Genomic DNA, 14,703 nt, shown 5'->3' on the forward strand with positions numbered 1-14,703 from the left:
TTGCGGCTATTCACTAGTGGCAGCCGTGTGCTTAACGGGTGGAGTACCCGCAAATTGTATCATATCCAAACCCGACCCACTAACAACTTAAATCCAAAGCAGAGGACCTTTTGACCGCTGCTGTGTGTTGGACCAGAAGACAACCGTAGTCAACTCCAAGTAACTCGTAGAACACAACAATGCGACTTTGTTTCATAGCAGGTAGTACACGAACAATTAAAGGGCTGTTACAGAACAATTGTGGAGCGGGACAGTGGGAGTTTTCTCAATGATCTTACAAGATGGCACCAAATTTGCAAGATCTGATAACAGAGAATGAATCCATCTTGCAGACAATACATCAGCACGGTTGGTTTCCTAATTCAGCAAACTTCTGATAGAAGAACTGGCCTTCGATGGTTGCGGCAGTGGTGGATGAGGGAGAAGTCTTGCAACTGGAGCTGTGCAGGTTTACTGAACTCATCGATAGCTGATGGAGGAGAGATGGGGAGGAAATGGCCCTGGTTGCCATGTCTGGAGCTTCTTGTTTGGTCATGCTGAAACCATTCGAAGCGATTTGCTCTGACGCTATCTTATATGCCTTTGCTAGCAAGGAATCGATGTACTTCTGATGCGCGTCCATTCGAATCTGTAGATGCTTCTGAACCTGATCAAGGAGCCTGACAAAGAGTTTTAGTACAATCTGATAAGCATTAGAAGCTAATAAGATGAAGATCTTAGTTGACAGAAATACTACAAGTTAAGATGGATGTTATGTGTAATCACAGTTGACACTCCAAGTTTAAACTTGATACAGAAATGAACGTATGTGGACAGGCTGATAATAAAACTAAAGAAGAAAGATGAACAAAAACAGTGTAGTAAGAAATATGTGAATGTCTATCACAGATTAAAAGTCAAAGAGGCTGAAAAAGATCATATGGATCACAGCGTAGTAGGTCGAAACCAGGAATCTTGATGTAGACAAGATGTTACTTGGTAACATGGATGAAGTCAAATTTTATCATGTCAGAGCAGAACACTTAAATGATGGCAAATGTTTAGGACCTGAGGCTATGAAAAATGTTGATGAAATCAAAGAGAAAGAAGAGTTAGTTACCTCCACTTGTTCAAGCAGTCTTTGCACTTCCATTTGTGCTCTTAGTGCCTCTTTCACTTCCTGACCCCTAAAAGCAGGAGCACCAACCATGTCCAATGTTTCCCGACTTGCTCATGCATCGTGCCTTGTACAAATTCACAGAATTAGAGGTCCAAGCAAAATAGACTCATGTTTATTCGACGGGAAGGTTAGATACTACTTACTGACATCAAGAGTAGGTACTTTTTGGAGATAAAGCACTGCTGCTCCTATTCTCTAAAATGCAGGAAGCTGAGATTCAAGTGGCAAGGAGTTAAAAGTGATGTAGCCGAATAAATGTAAAACAATCAGGCTGATGTATGATCACTTGTACTGATTGCCAAAAACGTAAAATCCCGATGATTGGATTCAATTATTTTCTCTCATACAACTAGATATGAACAGGTGATTCCCAAGACAGTCAATGCAAGAATCTCTTTCAAGTATTTACTCTGCCTGCTCTATCTGTTTTCCACTAGCCTTCTGAATTGGTAGCCGACGAGAAACATTTTATGAAAAAAAAGATATAGCAAGTTCCATCGACAAGAAGGACAATTTAAGAGGAATTTGGAAAGAGATCCGAGATCTGACTTATCTGACTATATTAGGAAAGAAGATAGAACTGAGACAGACTCCAAACTTCTTTTCCCCGATAGGTAGTTATAACGATGGGGGTTTAAATAGATCACCTAAAGACAACAAGGCCTTCTACCAAATTCTTTGGAACCTTTTTGGAAAGATTATTGAATGAGCAGACAAGGTGTTTAGCAAAGACAACACAAAGGAAGAACTTCTGGACCTGCCATCTTTTGACTATTTAGTCATTTCTTTGCCTGATTGCTTTCCTGATCCGTATGATAAGACCCTAAAATCTTATCGTATACTCTGATACTAAATGATAAGGGTCTTATCGTCGCTCTTATACTAAATGATAAGACCCTAAGGTCTTATCGTGAAAGAAAGGGGAGAAAAGAGAATGATAATGATCGCTTCAAGGGGATCGACCTCCTAGGATTTGTCAAAAGACAGAATAATATTTTTCATAGATAACTAAAAAGAAGCAGTTGCATCCCTATTTATAGAGTTCCACCCATAGTCTATCAGGACTTGAACTCTAATAATAAATAAATATTAAATAAACCTCTACTTGACTCTAACTGAACCAAATCGACTCAATAAACAACTGGACTAAACAGACTCAATAAACATTATTCAAAAGCTCAGAAAAAATGGTCCTAACAGTTCCTCCCTCTTCAAATCAGCCTTGTCCTCAAGGCTGAGCAGCATCAATCTCGGGGAGCTTGTCTTTTAGCACTTCAGTCATAGGCTATTTGCAACGCATCACAACCCGTTGATCAAGTAAGTATGGTCTCCACTTTTTTACAGTGTAAGAAATAGGTCAATTTTTCAGTGTAGTAATCGTTGCAAGAAATTCCTGGCCCTTGCTATCATAAGTTAAAATTCGTCCATCAGCTTCGAATATATCACAGCCTTCAATGTAGTAGGCTAATTGGGCTGCAACTTTCCTGTCCATAAAATTATTAGTGCTATCTGTATCAATCAAAATAGTGACAGGTTGATGCTTCAAAGTTCCTTTGATTTTCATAGTTTGTGGGTTAGTGTAGTCAGCCAATGCATGTACTGTATGTGTGATGGCTTCAATATCTTCATCAGTTTTCATATCTTTATGATCGGAGTCCAACTCTTTTACTTCTGGTTCCTCTCTAATTGGCTCAATCATCAGAAGTTGCCCTTGTTTACATCGGTGCTCCATACTCCACTTTTCATCATAGTACAAACCCTGTACTGATCTTTCCTTAAGTTCTTCTTGGGTTAGTCTTCGGGTGTCAAGGCTTTGGTTGGGAATAGATAGGGATGGTGGCTTACTGATCATCTAGTTATTATCACTTCTGTTCCATGATTTTCCCTATTGATTTTTTTCTCATGTAGATGTGCGAATGAGATCGCAGCTATCATAGTGCGAGGTTGACGAGCCTTAACTTCACACCGGATCTCTGGAATAAGACCTTCAATAAATGTATCCAGAAGTTATCGTTCTAACCAATCTTTAGCTTGATTTGATAATCTTTCAAACCTACTATGATATTCGAACACTGTAGAAGTCTGACAAATTTTTGAGAGCTGTTCATCCACCTTCATGTATGAGTAGATTGTGTCACAATCTTGGGGTCTTTTTTTTGTATTTTCATATCTGTGCAACATAGAACTTGAGCCCCCATTTTATTTAAATTTGCTGAGGCTCTCCAGTAGGCTCTTTTTGAAATCATTAAGTGTTTCTTGCAGTCGATTCTCAATTCTGATTTCTAATGCTTCCATTTGTGCTTTCACCGAGTTATCAGTGGCCATTGCGTAAGACTGCAAATTTGTAATTTCAACTCCTGTTTTTGGTGTCGGTAAAGGGCATCAATCACTGCCCTATTCGGTGCTGCTGTTGTGACGCAGTCGGTGGCAACACTATGGAAATGAAGGGTTGCTGCGAGGATGCGGGGATGTAGTTGTGTTCGCTGCGTGGGAGGCAATGATGCTTGCTGTGGTCTGAGAGGTAGCGGCGGTGATCGATCGACCGGGAAGCAGCGGCGGCGGTGGAGAAGGAGTTACCCTGCAGTGGAGGTAGAGAAGATGAGCAGGGCTGCGGCGGAGTGGGACGCTGGCAGCGTCGTCTCCTGGCAGTGGTGGTGGCTCGGGTGGGAGGCGCGGTGAACTCTAGCTGGAAGTGGGGCAGAGTCGGTTGCTGGCCAGAGAGCAACGACGAGCGGCGGGTGGGCTGACCGGAAGCAGGGGAAGCAGGGGTGCGTGGCTGCGGTTGCTGCTTCTTCTTCTCTCTTTCATTCTTTCTTTCTTTCTTTCTTTCTTTCGTTTTTCTCTTTTTTTTTTTTTTTTATAGCTTCGTTGCAACGAGAACGTCAAGGATCGCTGCTCTGATACCAAATGATAAGACCCTAAAATCTTATCGTAGGCTCTGATACCAAATGATAAGGGTCTTATCGTCGCTCTGATACCAAATGATAAGACCCTAAGGTCTTATCGTGGAAGAAATGAGAGAAAAGGGAATGAAAATGATCATTTCGAGAGGATCGGCCTCCTTGATCGCTTTGAGGGGATCGGCCTCCTAGGGTTTATCAAAACACAGAATAATATTTTTCATAGATAACTGAAAAGAAACAGTTACATTCCTATTTATAGAGTTCCACCCAGAGTCGATCAGGACTTAGAACTCTAATAATAAATAAATATTAAATAAACCTCTACTTGACTCTAATCGAACCAAACCGACTCAATAAACAACCGGACTAGACTCAATAAACATTATTCAAAAGCTAAGAAAAAGGATCCTAACACTGTATTTCTGAAAACATTAATAGGGAAAACCAAGTGTATCAGTGAAAATCAAATTGATTCTAGCAGCAACAAGAACTCAGAGGAGCTTCATGAATTGAGAATCGTTAACTTGTCTAACAGTACCTGGGGATGACGCTTCATGAATTGAGAATCATGATAGCCTTTGGTGTTCAACATGTCACAGACAAACGATCATCAAAACCAACAATTTACATCAATTCAAATCACTAAGATGAGAGATAATACTTTGGCTTTAAAAGATGCTTAAACAAAGAGAATTTGATTCATATGTTCATGACTGACTCTATAACGTAAAAGATTACTTGACAAGGGAAGCATCAACGACTGGGGGAAAATTAAACTGTTCATAACTCTGATACATGTGTTCCATGTGTCATCAACCTATATCACCACACATTATTCAGCTTCATAATTGTATTTTAATTGCGACTCCATTTGCTAGTTTTGCTGAGGATTAGTTCAAGATTATTCGACAAGTTTTAGGTAAGTTAGATGGAATTGTCTAAACAGTGACACCAAGAAATAGTGTAAAGTCAGGCAGAATCTGGTCATGCTGTGAAGTTGTGATATCAAAACTATTTTTGATTATTTTCATTCACCACGACCAAGAAAGCTATGCCTCATCCAGATTCACCAGCTATAAATTTCTCATGAAAATGATTTGGATCTTGCTTTGTTTATCCTTAGCAAAGTCATTGGTGAAGCCTTTGGCTGATCAAGACTCCACTAGGCAATGGTTATGTCTAAAGAAAGCCAGAAAAATGTATCCAACGAAACCATTTATTTGCTTACTTGCTATCTGCTTGTTTTGATTACTTGAAACAAGTCAAACTTTTATTGGTCAGTCCTAAATCTGTCGTTTGCTTTTGTTTGCCAAATGAGTACATCAAAAGCTAAAAACTAATTGCAACAACTGCACATTACAGTGGCCATTGGAGCTGAGTGATGGCTAATGAGAGGCAAATGGAAAGAGGAACCCGAAAGCATGGGACATCAGAAGAACAAATAAGCAACGATATCAAAGTACTCCTACTTGGATCACGAAAAGCCCGTAGTCAATTGAGAAGGCGCACGTTTCGGTCATTCATGAGAGACAACAGAGAACAAGTTCTAGCGGCCTAAAAGGCAAAAGGAGGGAGACAGGGATGGCAGCGAGAGGAATAAACAACGCAACAAAACCAGATAACTTTCGAAGCGATTCAAAACGACAGAGAAATCGATTCGAAAGCCCACACCTTTCGGTCATTGATGATGGAGAACCAGGGAACACTTGCAGCAAAAGGCAAAAAGGTACCAACTTTCGGGGGCCCCGAGCTGGGCGACGGCGTCGACGAATCGCTCGTGGAGGTCAGCCGTCCATCGGAAGCTGCAGCTTGGGGTCCGCCGTCGGGACCAGGCTCGGGCTGTGGGTCTCCTCCGATGGAATCGAAGCTTCGGGTCGGTGGATCAACCCAGAAAACAAGATCAAAACAATTACACACTCTCTCAAGCTCTGAGAGAGAGAGAGAGAGAGAGAGAAGAGGAAATGTGGTAGCTTTTTGGCTCTTTGCTGTGGTTATTCCAATGGTCTTTGAGGTCTTAATGCGAGGTGGACTTTGGTCCCTTTTGGCATTGAACCAAGAAAAAAGCTCAAAGCTCTCTCTCTCTCTCTCTCTCTCTCTATTTTAATTGAATTATAGTTGTTGATGGGCTAGGAAGAAGGATTAGGAAACAAGAATGAACCATACGGCTAGAGTGAGAGAGAGAGAGAGAGAGAGAGAGAGAGACGTACAACGTTCGCTTTTCAATTGACCTCTGCGTTTAGCTGAAGCATCTATTGTCTTTAACAAGTCAACGGCTGTGGCTTCTTCCATCTACTTTTCTTCATGTTGTTGATGTTGTTATAGGTTGTACTCTTTGTTTAACCTCACAAAGGAGTTGTTGATGCTTGTTCTTTAGAGCTTCATCCTCTCCTGCTGAGGCTGGAAGTGGGCATGGGGGATGCACATAAGAGGAAGGTCCAACTTTTCTATGATCATTCATCTTCTTAAAAGAATTCTTTGTTCTTTTTTATCCTTGATAAGGTAGAACTTGGACTCAATATGTAACAGGTTGGAAGATCAATTGAAGCAGATTGTGATTGTTAACCATCTAAGATTGAAGGGTATAAAGGATTCAGAAACCTTGAATCTGAGGAATGATTGATGTTCCATTGGGTTATCCATGATGATAAGTGGGTGGATCATATAATGGTGGCTATCTGTCCATGAAATCTCGTGGAGTTCAATAATATGATTGATGTTGATGACATTATTGCATAATAGTATCAGCTTGGCTTGCATTTGATGATGGACTGGAAACAGAGGATGCCATGTCATGGACCTCAGTGATACAGGCCTACTCAAAACCATGGGTGTGGCTGCACATTGCAGGTCTTCTCTCAGATGCATCAAAACAGACAAACAAAGAAGCTGATGGACAGACACAAACAGAGACCATGGAAATGATACCACCATCACCTGTTCTTGTCATCTCCCAGGACAAAAATGTTCACCCTTAACAGTTGAAATCTTACTATCATGTCATCCTTTGCAATGCAATCTGCTTATCAAATTATATCTGATTGCCTGATATTATCATTGTATTTGTAATGTGATCAATGTTCACTTGATTTCAGGATTTCTTGGAATGCTAGAACAACTTCATCCTCATTTACCAATATCGACACCCGAGTCTTTTCTGTTTCCAACTTGGAGTGAAGCAGTCAGAATCATAGATTTGTAAATGAGTAGAAATTGATGAGCAATGTATTATTTTCAATGATAAGTAGATCTGAAAATAATGGAATACATGATCTCCATGCCAGAGAAGAGTAGAATCCATCAATATCCATGTCCAGGAGCAAAGTTATTGTAGCTGCCATGAGTTTTGGGAGATGGTGGCACATTCTGTGAAGCTCTGTCACCCAGGAGCTGCCTTTTGGGAAGAAGGACTCCATCTTCTGTAGACAAACATGTAGAACAACTGTAAACTAAATATGGACTTTCTCTAAGCGAGACTAACTAAGATGCATGAGGAACTGAGTCTCTCCCAGAGCTTGAAGCAATTCTAATCCAAAGAAAAAGGATAAAAACTGAAAGAAAACAAAAAAACAAAAAAAGAAGAGACCAATACACCTGCTGTTATTTTCTAGTGTTTGCCAATGGGGAAGAACTACCACCAAGCAAGAGAGAGAGAGAGAGAGAGAGAGAGAGAGAGAGAGATACCAAGAGCATTTGGAAGGTGCATGATGACTCTGGAATCAACTGCAGCTGAGCAAGCAAGCAGGAACAGAAGGAAGACAACCCTGTGACAGCATCTGCTATCCATGTTATCATTCAACTCATTCTCTCTCCATGATGCTACTCTCTTAGATTTATAGAGCAGTTGTGTCAGTGCACCTTCGAAGTCCTCGCCAGAGGGGATCTAATTCTTGCTGCTGCTTGTTAGTCAACACCTGATGAAGAAGAAGTCACAAGTACCCTGTTTGACCCTCCAACTCTGGTCAGGATTTCCTATGGTCCATGCCAAACTTTGAATGGCTTGGTGTGGATTCTAATGGACAAGCCTAACTATTTTATTCAATTTAATGTTGATTTTGATGATTGATTGATGTGTTAAAATTAATTTGACTCGATTTATTTTTCAAAAATAATTTTTTTTCTTATGCTTTCAAACTTGAAAAATGATTCTTTTCTTAACATCGAAGATCCCAGTTTGGATTGTCTCGATAACTAGACTAATTTTTAAGAGTATGTCGAACAAATTTTCTTCGGTAGTTATATAAAAAGTTATTCTATATAAAAAAATAGTATGAAGGAGAGAAGACTAACTTACGTTGTCTGACGATTTAATGGATTAGATTCGATTGGAAGAATATTGTCATTAGATTTGGTACTAACGCAATAAGTATATTTTAATGATATCTGATGATTAGATTTTATACAGACACGCATTCTTTTGTCCTCCATGCAGATATAGTTATGTCCCCGACATATCCAACTCTTGGATTGGCTATAGATTTGGTCGTCACTCCCTTCTCTCAAGATAAGTCCATCCTATGATCGTGTGACTACCGGCCCATGTGAGGTGTCCTCAACGGATGTTATCCAAGTCATATGATTGGCCATAGATTTGGTTGGTCGCCGCCTCCCTATGTCCTCCTCTCCATCCTAAAGACTGTGTTGTTAACCGCCCAAGTGAAGTGTTCCCCCCTCTAACCCAAGGGAAGGAGGAGGAGGCTATGATTGCGTCTTTTCCTAGTCCCCTACGACTGCGCTCCCCCTTCCGGTGCCCCAGGCCTCTGTTTCCCCGAGAAAATGGGGGGCGCCGGAGGCGGGGATGGACTTGGAGGAGCTCCATGTGCTTGGCTGCTGCGCCGTTCGTCAAGGACGGAGCTCTGAGGGTCAATGGCAGAGATGCGTTAACCAGCGTGCCCCAGAATGTCGTCGTCTCGCCGCCGTTGATGGATGGAGCAGCGGCGTTCTTGGGCGCGGTGGCCGATCGAGAGGACTCGCGGCACGTCTTCAAACTCGGTGTTCTTAGGTAAAAATTGCATCTTTCTTTCTCTGTGTTACGTATACATTCGCATATGAATCTCGAAGCCTTTCTTGGTTTCTCATGATTGGAGATCTGAATGATTCAGATGAGCAATATACATTATACTTTGATTCAAGATGATTAAAGATTGTCAAGAAATCAACCATCTGATGCCAAAATTTGGTTTTTCTTTTTCTTTATTGATTATACACATTTTACTCTTCTTTCCCCCCAACAAAAAATCCTTTTAACCTTTATCACTCTTGTTAATTTATTTTGCTCGTCTTGTTCTTATTTCAGTTTGCTTTATTGGAATGCCACTGTTTTGATGTGCTTGAATGCCTCATCATATGATGCCAAACTAGAACAATCTTCATCTATCATTTTAGATGAAGGGAATTGTCTCTTTGATGTAGCTTCATTCATGGTGTTGTGATGCAGGGACTACCGACTACTTTGCTTATTCAGGTTCAAGATCTGGTGGATGATTCCCCGCATGGGGACTGCAGGCAGTGATGTGCCTTTTGAGACCCAAATGCTGCTTCTTGAAGCAAGACAATATGAGGCTGTTGATGGAGGAGTTCGCGAAGCCGCAGCCAATCCAGCATTCTATATACTCTTCTTGCCTGTCTTAGATGGTGATTACAGAAGCAGCTTGCAGGGGAACTCCTCAGATGAACTTGAGTTCTGCATTGAAAGTGGTAGCTATCTTGCAGCCATTGTCTAATGGCTATCGTCACACTCCTTTAATGACTGCTTTGATGTTGTTACTGCTCCTGTAGGTGATCCAGCGACGACAGGATCCCGGTTCCTGGAAGCAGTGTTTGTGAGTCACGGGAGCAATCCATTTGACCTCATGAAGGAATCCATGAAGTATGTCTCCTCCAATTGCAATGAAGAACATCTGATCTTTATTAAATGTTACAGTCTTTAAATTTTCTGCAGGATTAGAACATCATCATCAACTCCTCTGATATACTACCCTTTACAGAATGCTAGAGAAACACAAGGGGACCTTTTCAGTGCGTGAGCATAAAATGGCAAGTTGAGGATCACATGATATGTTATGTATCAATGATTTATCGGATGAGACATGTTGAAACTTATTACCTCTTCTGGTTTGTTGGCTGTTGAATCAGAAACCTGGAGTGCTGGATTATTTTGGCTGGTGCACTTGGGATGCTTTCTACTTTGATGTTAATCCTCAAGGAATTGAAGATGGATTGAAGAGGTAACTATCTTCATGCTTTTTCCAATGGAATCTATCAAGTATTATATGTGTAGCTGCCTCTGCTGACAATTCTGGTTTGTTGTATTAGTCTAGTTGTTTGAAGTTGTAAATTGCAAAACGATTATTCTGCAACTGCAAGAATGTGGATTTAATGTATGATAGAACTTTGCTGGTTTCCATCAGTCTACAGGATCAGTTGGCAGCATAAATAAGAAACTGGTTCCTGCACAGTGGCAATCAAGAAAAATATCTGCTCTAACTTTAATATCTTGTTATGAATTTTCTTAAAGTATAAAGATACATTATGTGTGTGTGTGGTGCTTAATATACTCATTGATCTGTGTGTGTGTGTATGTGTGTGTGGTGCTTAATATACTCACTGATCTCTGTTGATCTAGTTTATCGAAAGGAGGCACACCGCCAAAATTCCTACTGATAGATGATGGTTGGCAGGACACCTCAAATGAATTCCAGAAAGAAGGTGAACCAGCTGCTGAAGGATCTCAGTATGTTTTTTACAGCATTAGTTCTTCATCTTGATACAAGTAGTCCTTATCTATCATCTAAATTTTTATCTCCAATACGAAGGTATGGTGCTAGACTAGTCAGTGTTAAAGAGAACAACAAATTCCGAAGAACAGCAGATGGAGCCTCAAACAATGGAGCTACTTCTTTGAAGGATTTTGTTTCAAATATAAAGCAAACATATGGACTAAGGTAGATGTTCAACCATATCTCCTTTTCTTTCAATGTATCACAAGTTACATTCTTCTTTAAACCCCAATTAGGTATGTCTATGTATGGCACGCACTGATGGGATACTGGGGAGGAGTAAGTCCAGATGCAGCAGAAACAAAGAAGTACAATTCAAAGCTAGTTTATCCTGTTCAATCTCCAGGAAATCTTTCACATTCCAGAGACTTGACTATGGATTGCATGGAGAAGTATGGGGTTGGCATGGTCGACCCTGAGAAAGCATTCGATTTCTATGATGATCTGCACAGCTATCTCATGTCACAAAATATAGATGGAGTTAAAGTGGATGTACAAAATATCCTGGAAACAATTGGAACAAGTCATGGTGGCCGGGTATCCTTGGCTCATCGCTTTCATGAGGCACTCGAGAAATCTATCGCGAAGAACTTTCAGGATAATAGTATCATATGCTGCATGGCACAAAGCACAGACTCAATATACAGGCGAGGAATACAAGTAGAACAATGCTTCTAATCTCATTTTAATTCAACATTAACAGCACAGTGATGTTTTGTCTCATATTTCGTGATTCCAGTTCGAAAGTGAACTCTATTACCAGAGCCTCAGATGATTACATGCCAAGAAACATGTTATCACAGACACTTCATGTTGCTGCTGTTGCATTCAATAGTATGTGGCTTGGAGAAGTTATGGTCCCAGACTGGGATATGTTCTATGTGAGTCTTTGCTACTTCTATCAGTTAAATTGAAATGATTTTGACTCTTTATTCTCATGACACCTTGATTGCCAATAATGCAGCAAATAATTTATGATTCTTGTCGTTGCATCTGTTGTCTTTCCCTTTGTAAACTGACTATGTGGTAATAATGCCATAACAATGATTCCAGAGCCTCCATTATGCCGCAGAGTTCCATGCAGCTGCAAGAGCTTTGGGAGGTTGTGGAGTCTACATCAGGTGAAAACATATGACATGTTTTGGCATGTAGAGATAACTTGTTCAAACTATAAAACTTTGAGGTATGATGATCAAACTGTCTTACAGTGACAAACCAAATCAGCATGATTTTGAGCTTCTTAAAAAGCTTGTTCTTCCCGATGGATCAATCCTCAGAGCTAAATATCCCGGGAGGCCTACTCGAGATTGTTTATTTGATGATCCAGTGATGGATGGGAAAAGGTGTAGTTCCTTTCTATCAGTAAACTCCATCAGAGAACTGTTACCTTCTATCAAGAGGAAGTACTGTGCTTTATATAACATTTGCTCTCTCTCTCTCTCTCTAATGAACAGCCTTCTGAAGATATGGAATCATAACAAATGTACTGGAATCCTTGGCATCTTCAATTGTCAGGGTGCAGGGACATGGCCATGCCTTAAAGTTCCAAGTACTCCAAGTTCTGAGGTCACATACCTCACTGGCCATGTTAGCCCTGGTGATGTTGAGTATCTTGAAGAGGTTGCAGGTGATAATTGGACTGGTGATTGTGCAGTTTACTCCTACCATGATGGTAAGTATCATTAGTTCTCTCTCATGCTCTCATACATAGTACATATTCATCCACAGAATTGTTACCTACTTCATCAAATGCAAATTTATTCTGACTATACCCTTAAGAGAGACAGATCACATGGCAGTAAATGTGGAACAACCAAAGACACTGCCATCCACTGTAATATTTCAGTGTCCAAATAGTAGAGATGCCAAGTACATGGACATTAAAGCTGCAGGATACTGAATGTTTGAGAACAAAATGGCAAATTTATCCTATTCAGGTTTCAGACTAGAATTACTTCACTGCTTTCTTATTTTCTTTAGAAAAAGAAAAAAAGAGTATAATTTATATATTCTTTCATACACTATATTGAGCTGCAAACTAATATAGGAAGAGACATGGCTGAATGAGCAGATGGATAACAGTGATTAAAACTTGCCATGTAGAGTTTGATTTTGAGTGTCTCTCTAGTTTGTTATCAGAATCGCATGACACAGGCACCTTTCCTTGCTCATCTTTCTTCCAAAACAACAGGATCTCTCTCCATATTGCCAAAGAATGGATCACTGGATGTCACACTAAATGTTCTGCAGTGCAAACTTTTCACCATATCTCCAATCAAGGTAAGTTATTATTCATTTTAATGACTGTTGCCTCAACAATTCTTCTGCGTCATGCCTTGTTCTTCCATTTGTTCAGAGCTACGACGATACCATCCAATTTGCACCGATCGGACTGATCAAAATGTACAACTCTGGTGGTGCCATCGAAGCCATGGACTTCGTGAGCGATGGATCTTTGTGCCGTTTGAGCATCAAAGGCAGAGGATCTGGTCTTTTTGGAGCTTATTCCAGCTTAAAACCCAAAGTTTGCACAGTTAACTCAACATCTGAGGAGTTCATGTTCAAGGATGACAACCACATGCTGACACTAACAATTCCTTCAGGAGTGGATTACTGGGAAATATGTGTTTGTTTTGATGCATGACATTTGTTTATGCCTCAAAACCATTCATTTCTCCTTTTTTTTTTGTAATCAATTATGTAGAGAGGACAGAAAAATAAAGATTCAATCTAAAGAATTTCAGTAAATTGCAGTTTGAAGAAAACAAAATTTGAAGATATTAGCTAGCTTAATTAGTAACTAGATATGGAATCCTGTCATTACTACTTACCTTTACAACAAAAACACAACCACCCACCAATTTCATCACATCCAAGCTTGAACAAAAATCTTGAGCTAGATATTTATTTTTCTAACTAAACCCGAAAATCCGATTTAAGTGGATAAGAAAGACTGAAAGGTCCGAAAAAACTTAATCACTCTCATAAATGATGGCCCTTTATATCTCTATCGTCCTCATCTTAAATTATGTATATTACCAAATAAATAAATAATAAATAAAAATAATATTTATTTTTCTAACTAAATCTGAAAAATCGATTTAAGTGGATAAGAAAGACTTGAAAGGTCAGAAAAAACTCAATCACTCATAAATGATGGCCCTTTATATCTCTACCATCCTCATCTTAAATTATGTATATTACCAAATAAAATAATATTTGTTTTTCTAAGTAAACTCAAAAATTTGATTTAAGTGGATAAGAAAGACTGAAAGGTCAGAAAAAACTTAATCACTCTAATGGCCCTTTATATCTCTATCATCCTCATCTTAAATTATGTATATTATCAAATAAATAAATAATAAATAAATAAAAGACAGGTGACCCCTTTAAAAGTGTCGGTGATGCTGGAGCTGTTGATGATGTTTCGCAGCTAAGCTTGCCATGGCGAATTGCTGGAGAACCGCTACGTGTATTACAAGTTGGAGACAATTTGGGGTTGCCAAAGTTGGTGCCCACTTAGATCCCGGACTTTGTGTTCCTAAGAAGGAGAACAGGTGGGTCCACCAGTTCCAAAAGGGCCCCACCCAAAATGAAGTAAGCTCTTGTTTTCTAAAATGTCTTTGTCAAATAGTAGATAAAATAATAATCACCAAATCCTTCCTTTTACAGCTTTTCAATTGCCTTTGATTTGGATTAATTATTTTGATTCAAATTTCCATGTGAACAGTAGAAAATAATCACCAAATTCTTCATTCCACAACTTTTCAGTATCATTTTTTATTGAATAACAACTATTTAATTATTTTTTATTGAATACTAACAGTGTAAATTACAGTGTGCTCAAAATTAGAATTATATATAT

At 39.6% G+C, this 14,703-nt stretch overlaps 1 protein-coding gene and 2 long non-coding RNA genes across 4 annotated transcripts; 1 reads left to right on the forward strand and 2 right to left on the reverse strand.

Moving 5' to 3' along the window:
• Nucleotides 1-167: 167 nt before the first annotated feature.
• Nucleotides 168-6,245, reverse strand: LOC135636215 (uncharacterized). 2 transcript variants are annotated; one of them, XR_010495841.1, is made up of 4 exons: nucleotides 5,734-6,245; nucleotides 1,303-1,369; nucleotides 1,100-1,223; nucleotides 168-659 (listed from the first exon to the last, which is right to left on the reverse strand). It is a non-coding gene; the product is annotated as an uncharacterized LOC135636215 (long non-coding RNA). The 2 variants fall into 2 exon arrangements; XR_010495840.1 differs by having other exon boundaries at nucleotides 5,797-6,238.
• A 1,017-nt stretch (nucleotides 6,246-7,262) lies between these two features.
• LOC135635812 (uncharacterized) lies at nucleotides 7,263-7,920 on the reverse strand. Its single transcript, XR_010495741.1, has 2 exons — nucleotides 7,744-7,920; nucleotides 7,263-7,478 (listed from the first exon to the last, which is right to left on the reverse strand). It is a non-coding gene; the product is annotated as an uncharacterized LOC135635812 (long non-coding RNA).
• A 732-nt stretch (nucleotides 7,921-8,652) lies between these two features.
• LOC103983264 (probable galactinol--sucrose galactosyltransferase 2) lies at nucleotides 8,653-13,586 on the forward strand. Its single transcript, XM_009400489.3, has 14 exons — nucleotides 8,653-9,061; nucleotides 9,497-9,756; nucleotides 9,838-9,928; nucleotides 10,047-10,095; nucleotides 10,195-10,286; nucleotides 10,685-10,792; nucleotides 10,875-11,003; nucleotides 11,075-11,485; nucleotides 11,578-11,719; nucleotides 11,892-11,959; nucleotides 12,047-12,181; nucleotides 12,293-12,510; nucleotides 13,030-13,118; nucleotides 13,195-13,586. Exons 1-14 carry the CDS (start codon nucleotides 8,760-8,762, stop codon nucleotides 13,480-13,482), a joined length of 2,382 nt encoding a protein of 793 aa, XP_009398764.2. The 5' UTR covers nucleotides 8,653-8,759; the 3' UTR covers nucleotides 13,483-13,586.
• The last annotated feature ends 1,117 nt before the right edge of the window (nucleotides 13,587-14,703 follow it).

Source organism: Musa acuminata, chromosome BXJ3-4 (genome assembly GCF_036884655.1).
Source record: "Musa acuminata AAA Group cultivar baxijiao chromosome BXJ3-4, Cavendish_Baxijiao_AAA, whole genome shotgun sequence".
Taxonomy (NCBI): Eukaryota; Viridiplantae; Streptophyta; class Magnoliopsida; order Zingiberales; family Musaceae; genus Musa; species Musa acuminata.

Bases quoted from the DNA above. Each gene is read 5' to 3' on its own strand.
- LOC103983264 (XM_009400489.3), top strand. From the start codon at position 8,760: ATGATTGCGTCTTTTCCTAGTCCCCTACGACTGCGCTCCCCCTTCCGG. The intron at 10,287-10,684 runs GTAACTATCTTC...CTGTTGATCTAG, and splicing joins ATTGAAGATGGATTGAAGAG to TTTATCGAAAGGAGGCACAC. The intron at 11,486-11,577 runs GCGAGGAATACA...TCGTGATTCCAG, and splicing joins AGCACAGACTCAATATACAG to TTCGAAAGTGAACTCTATTA.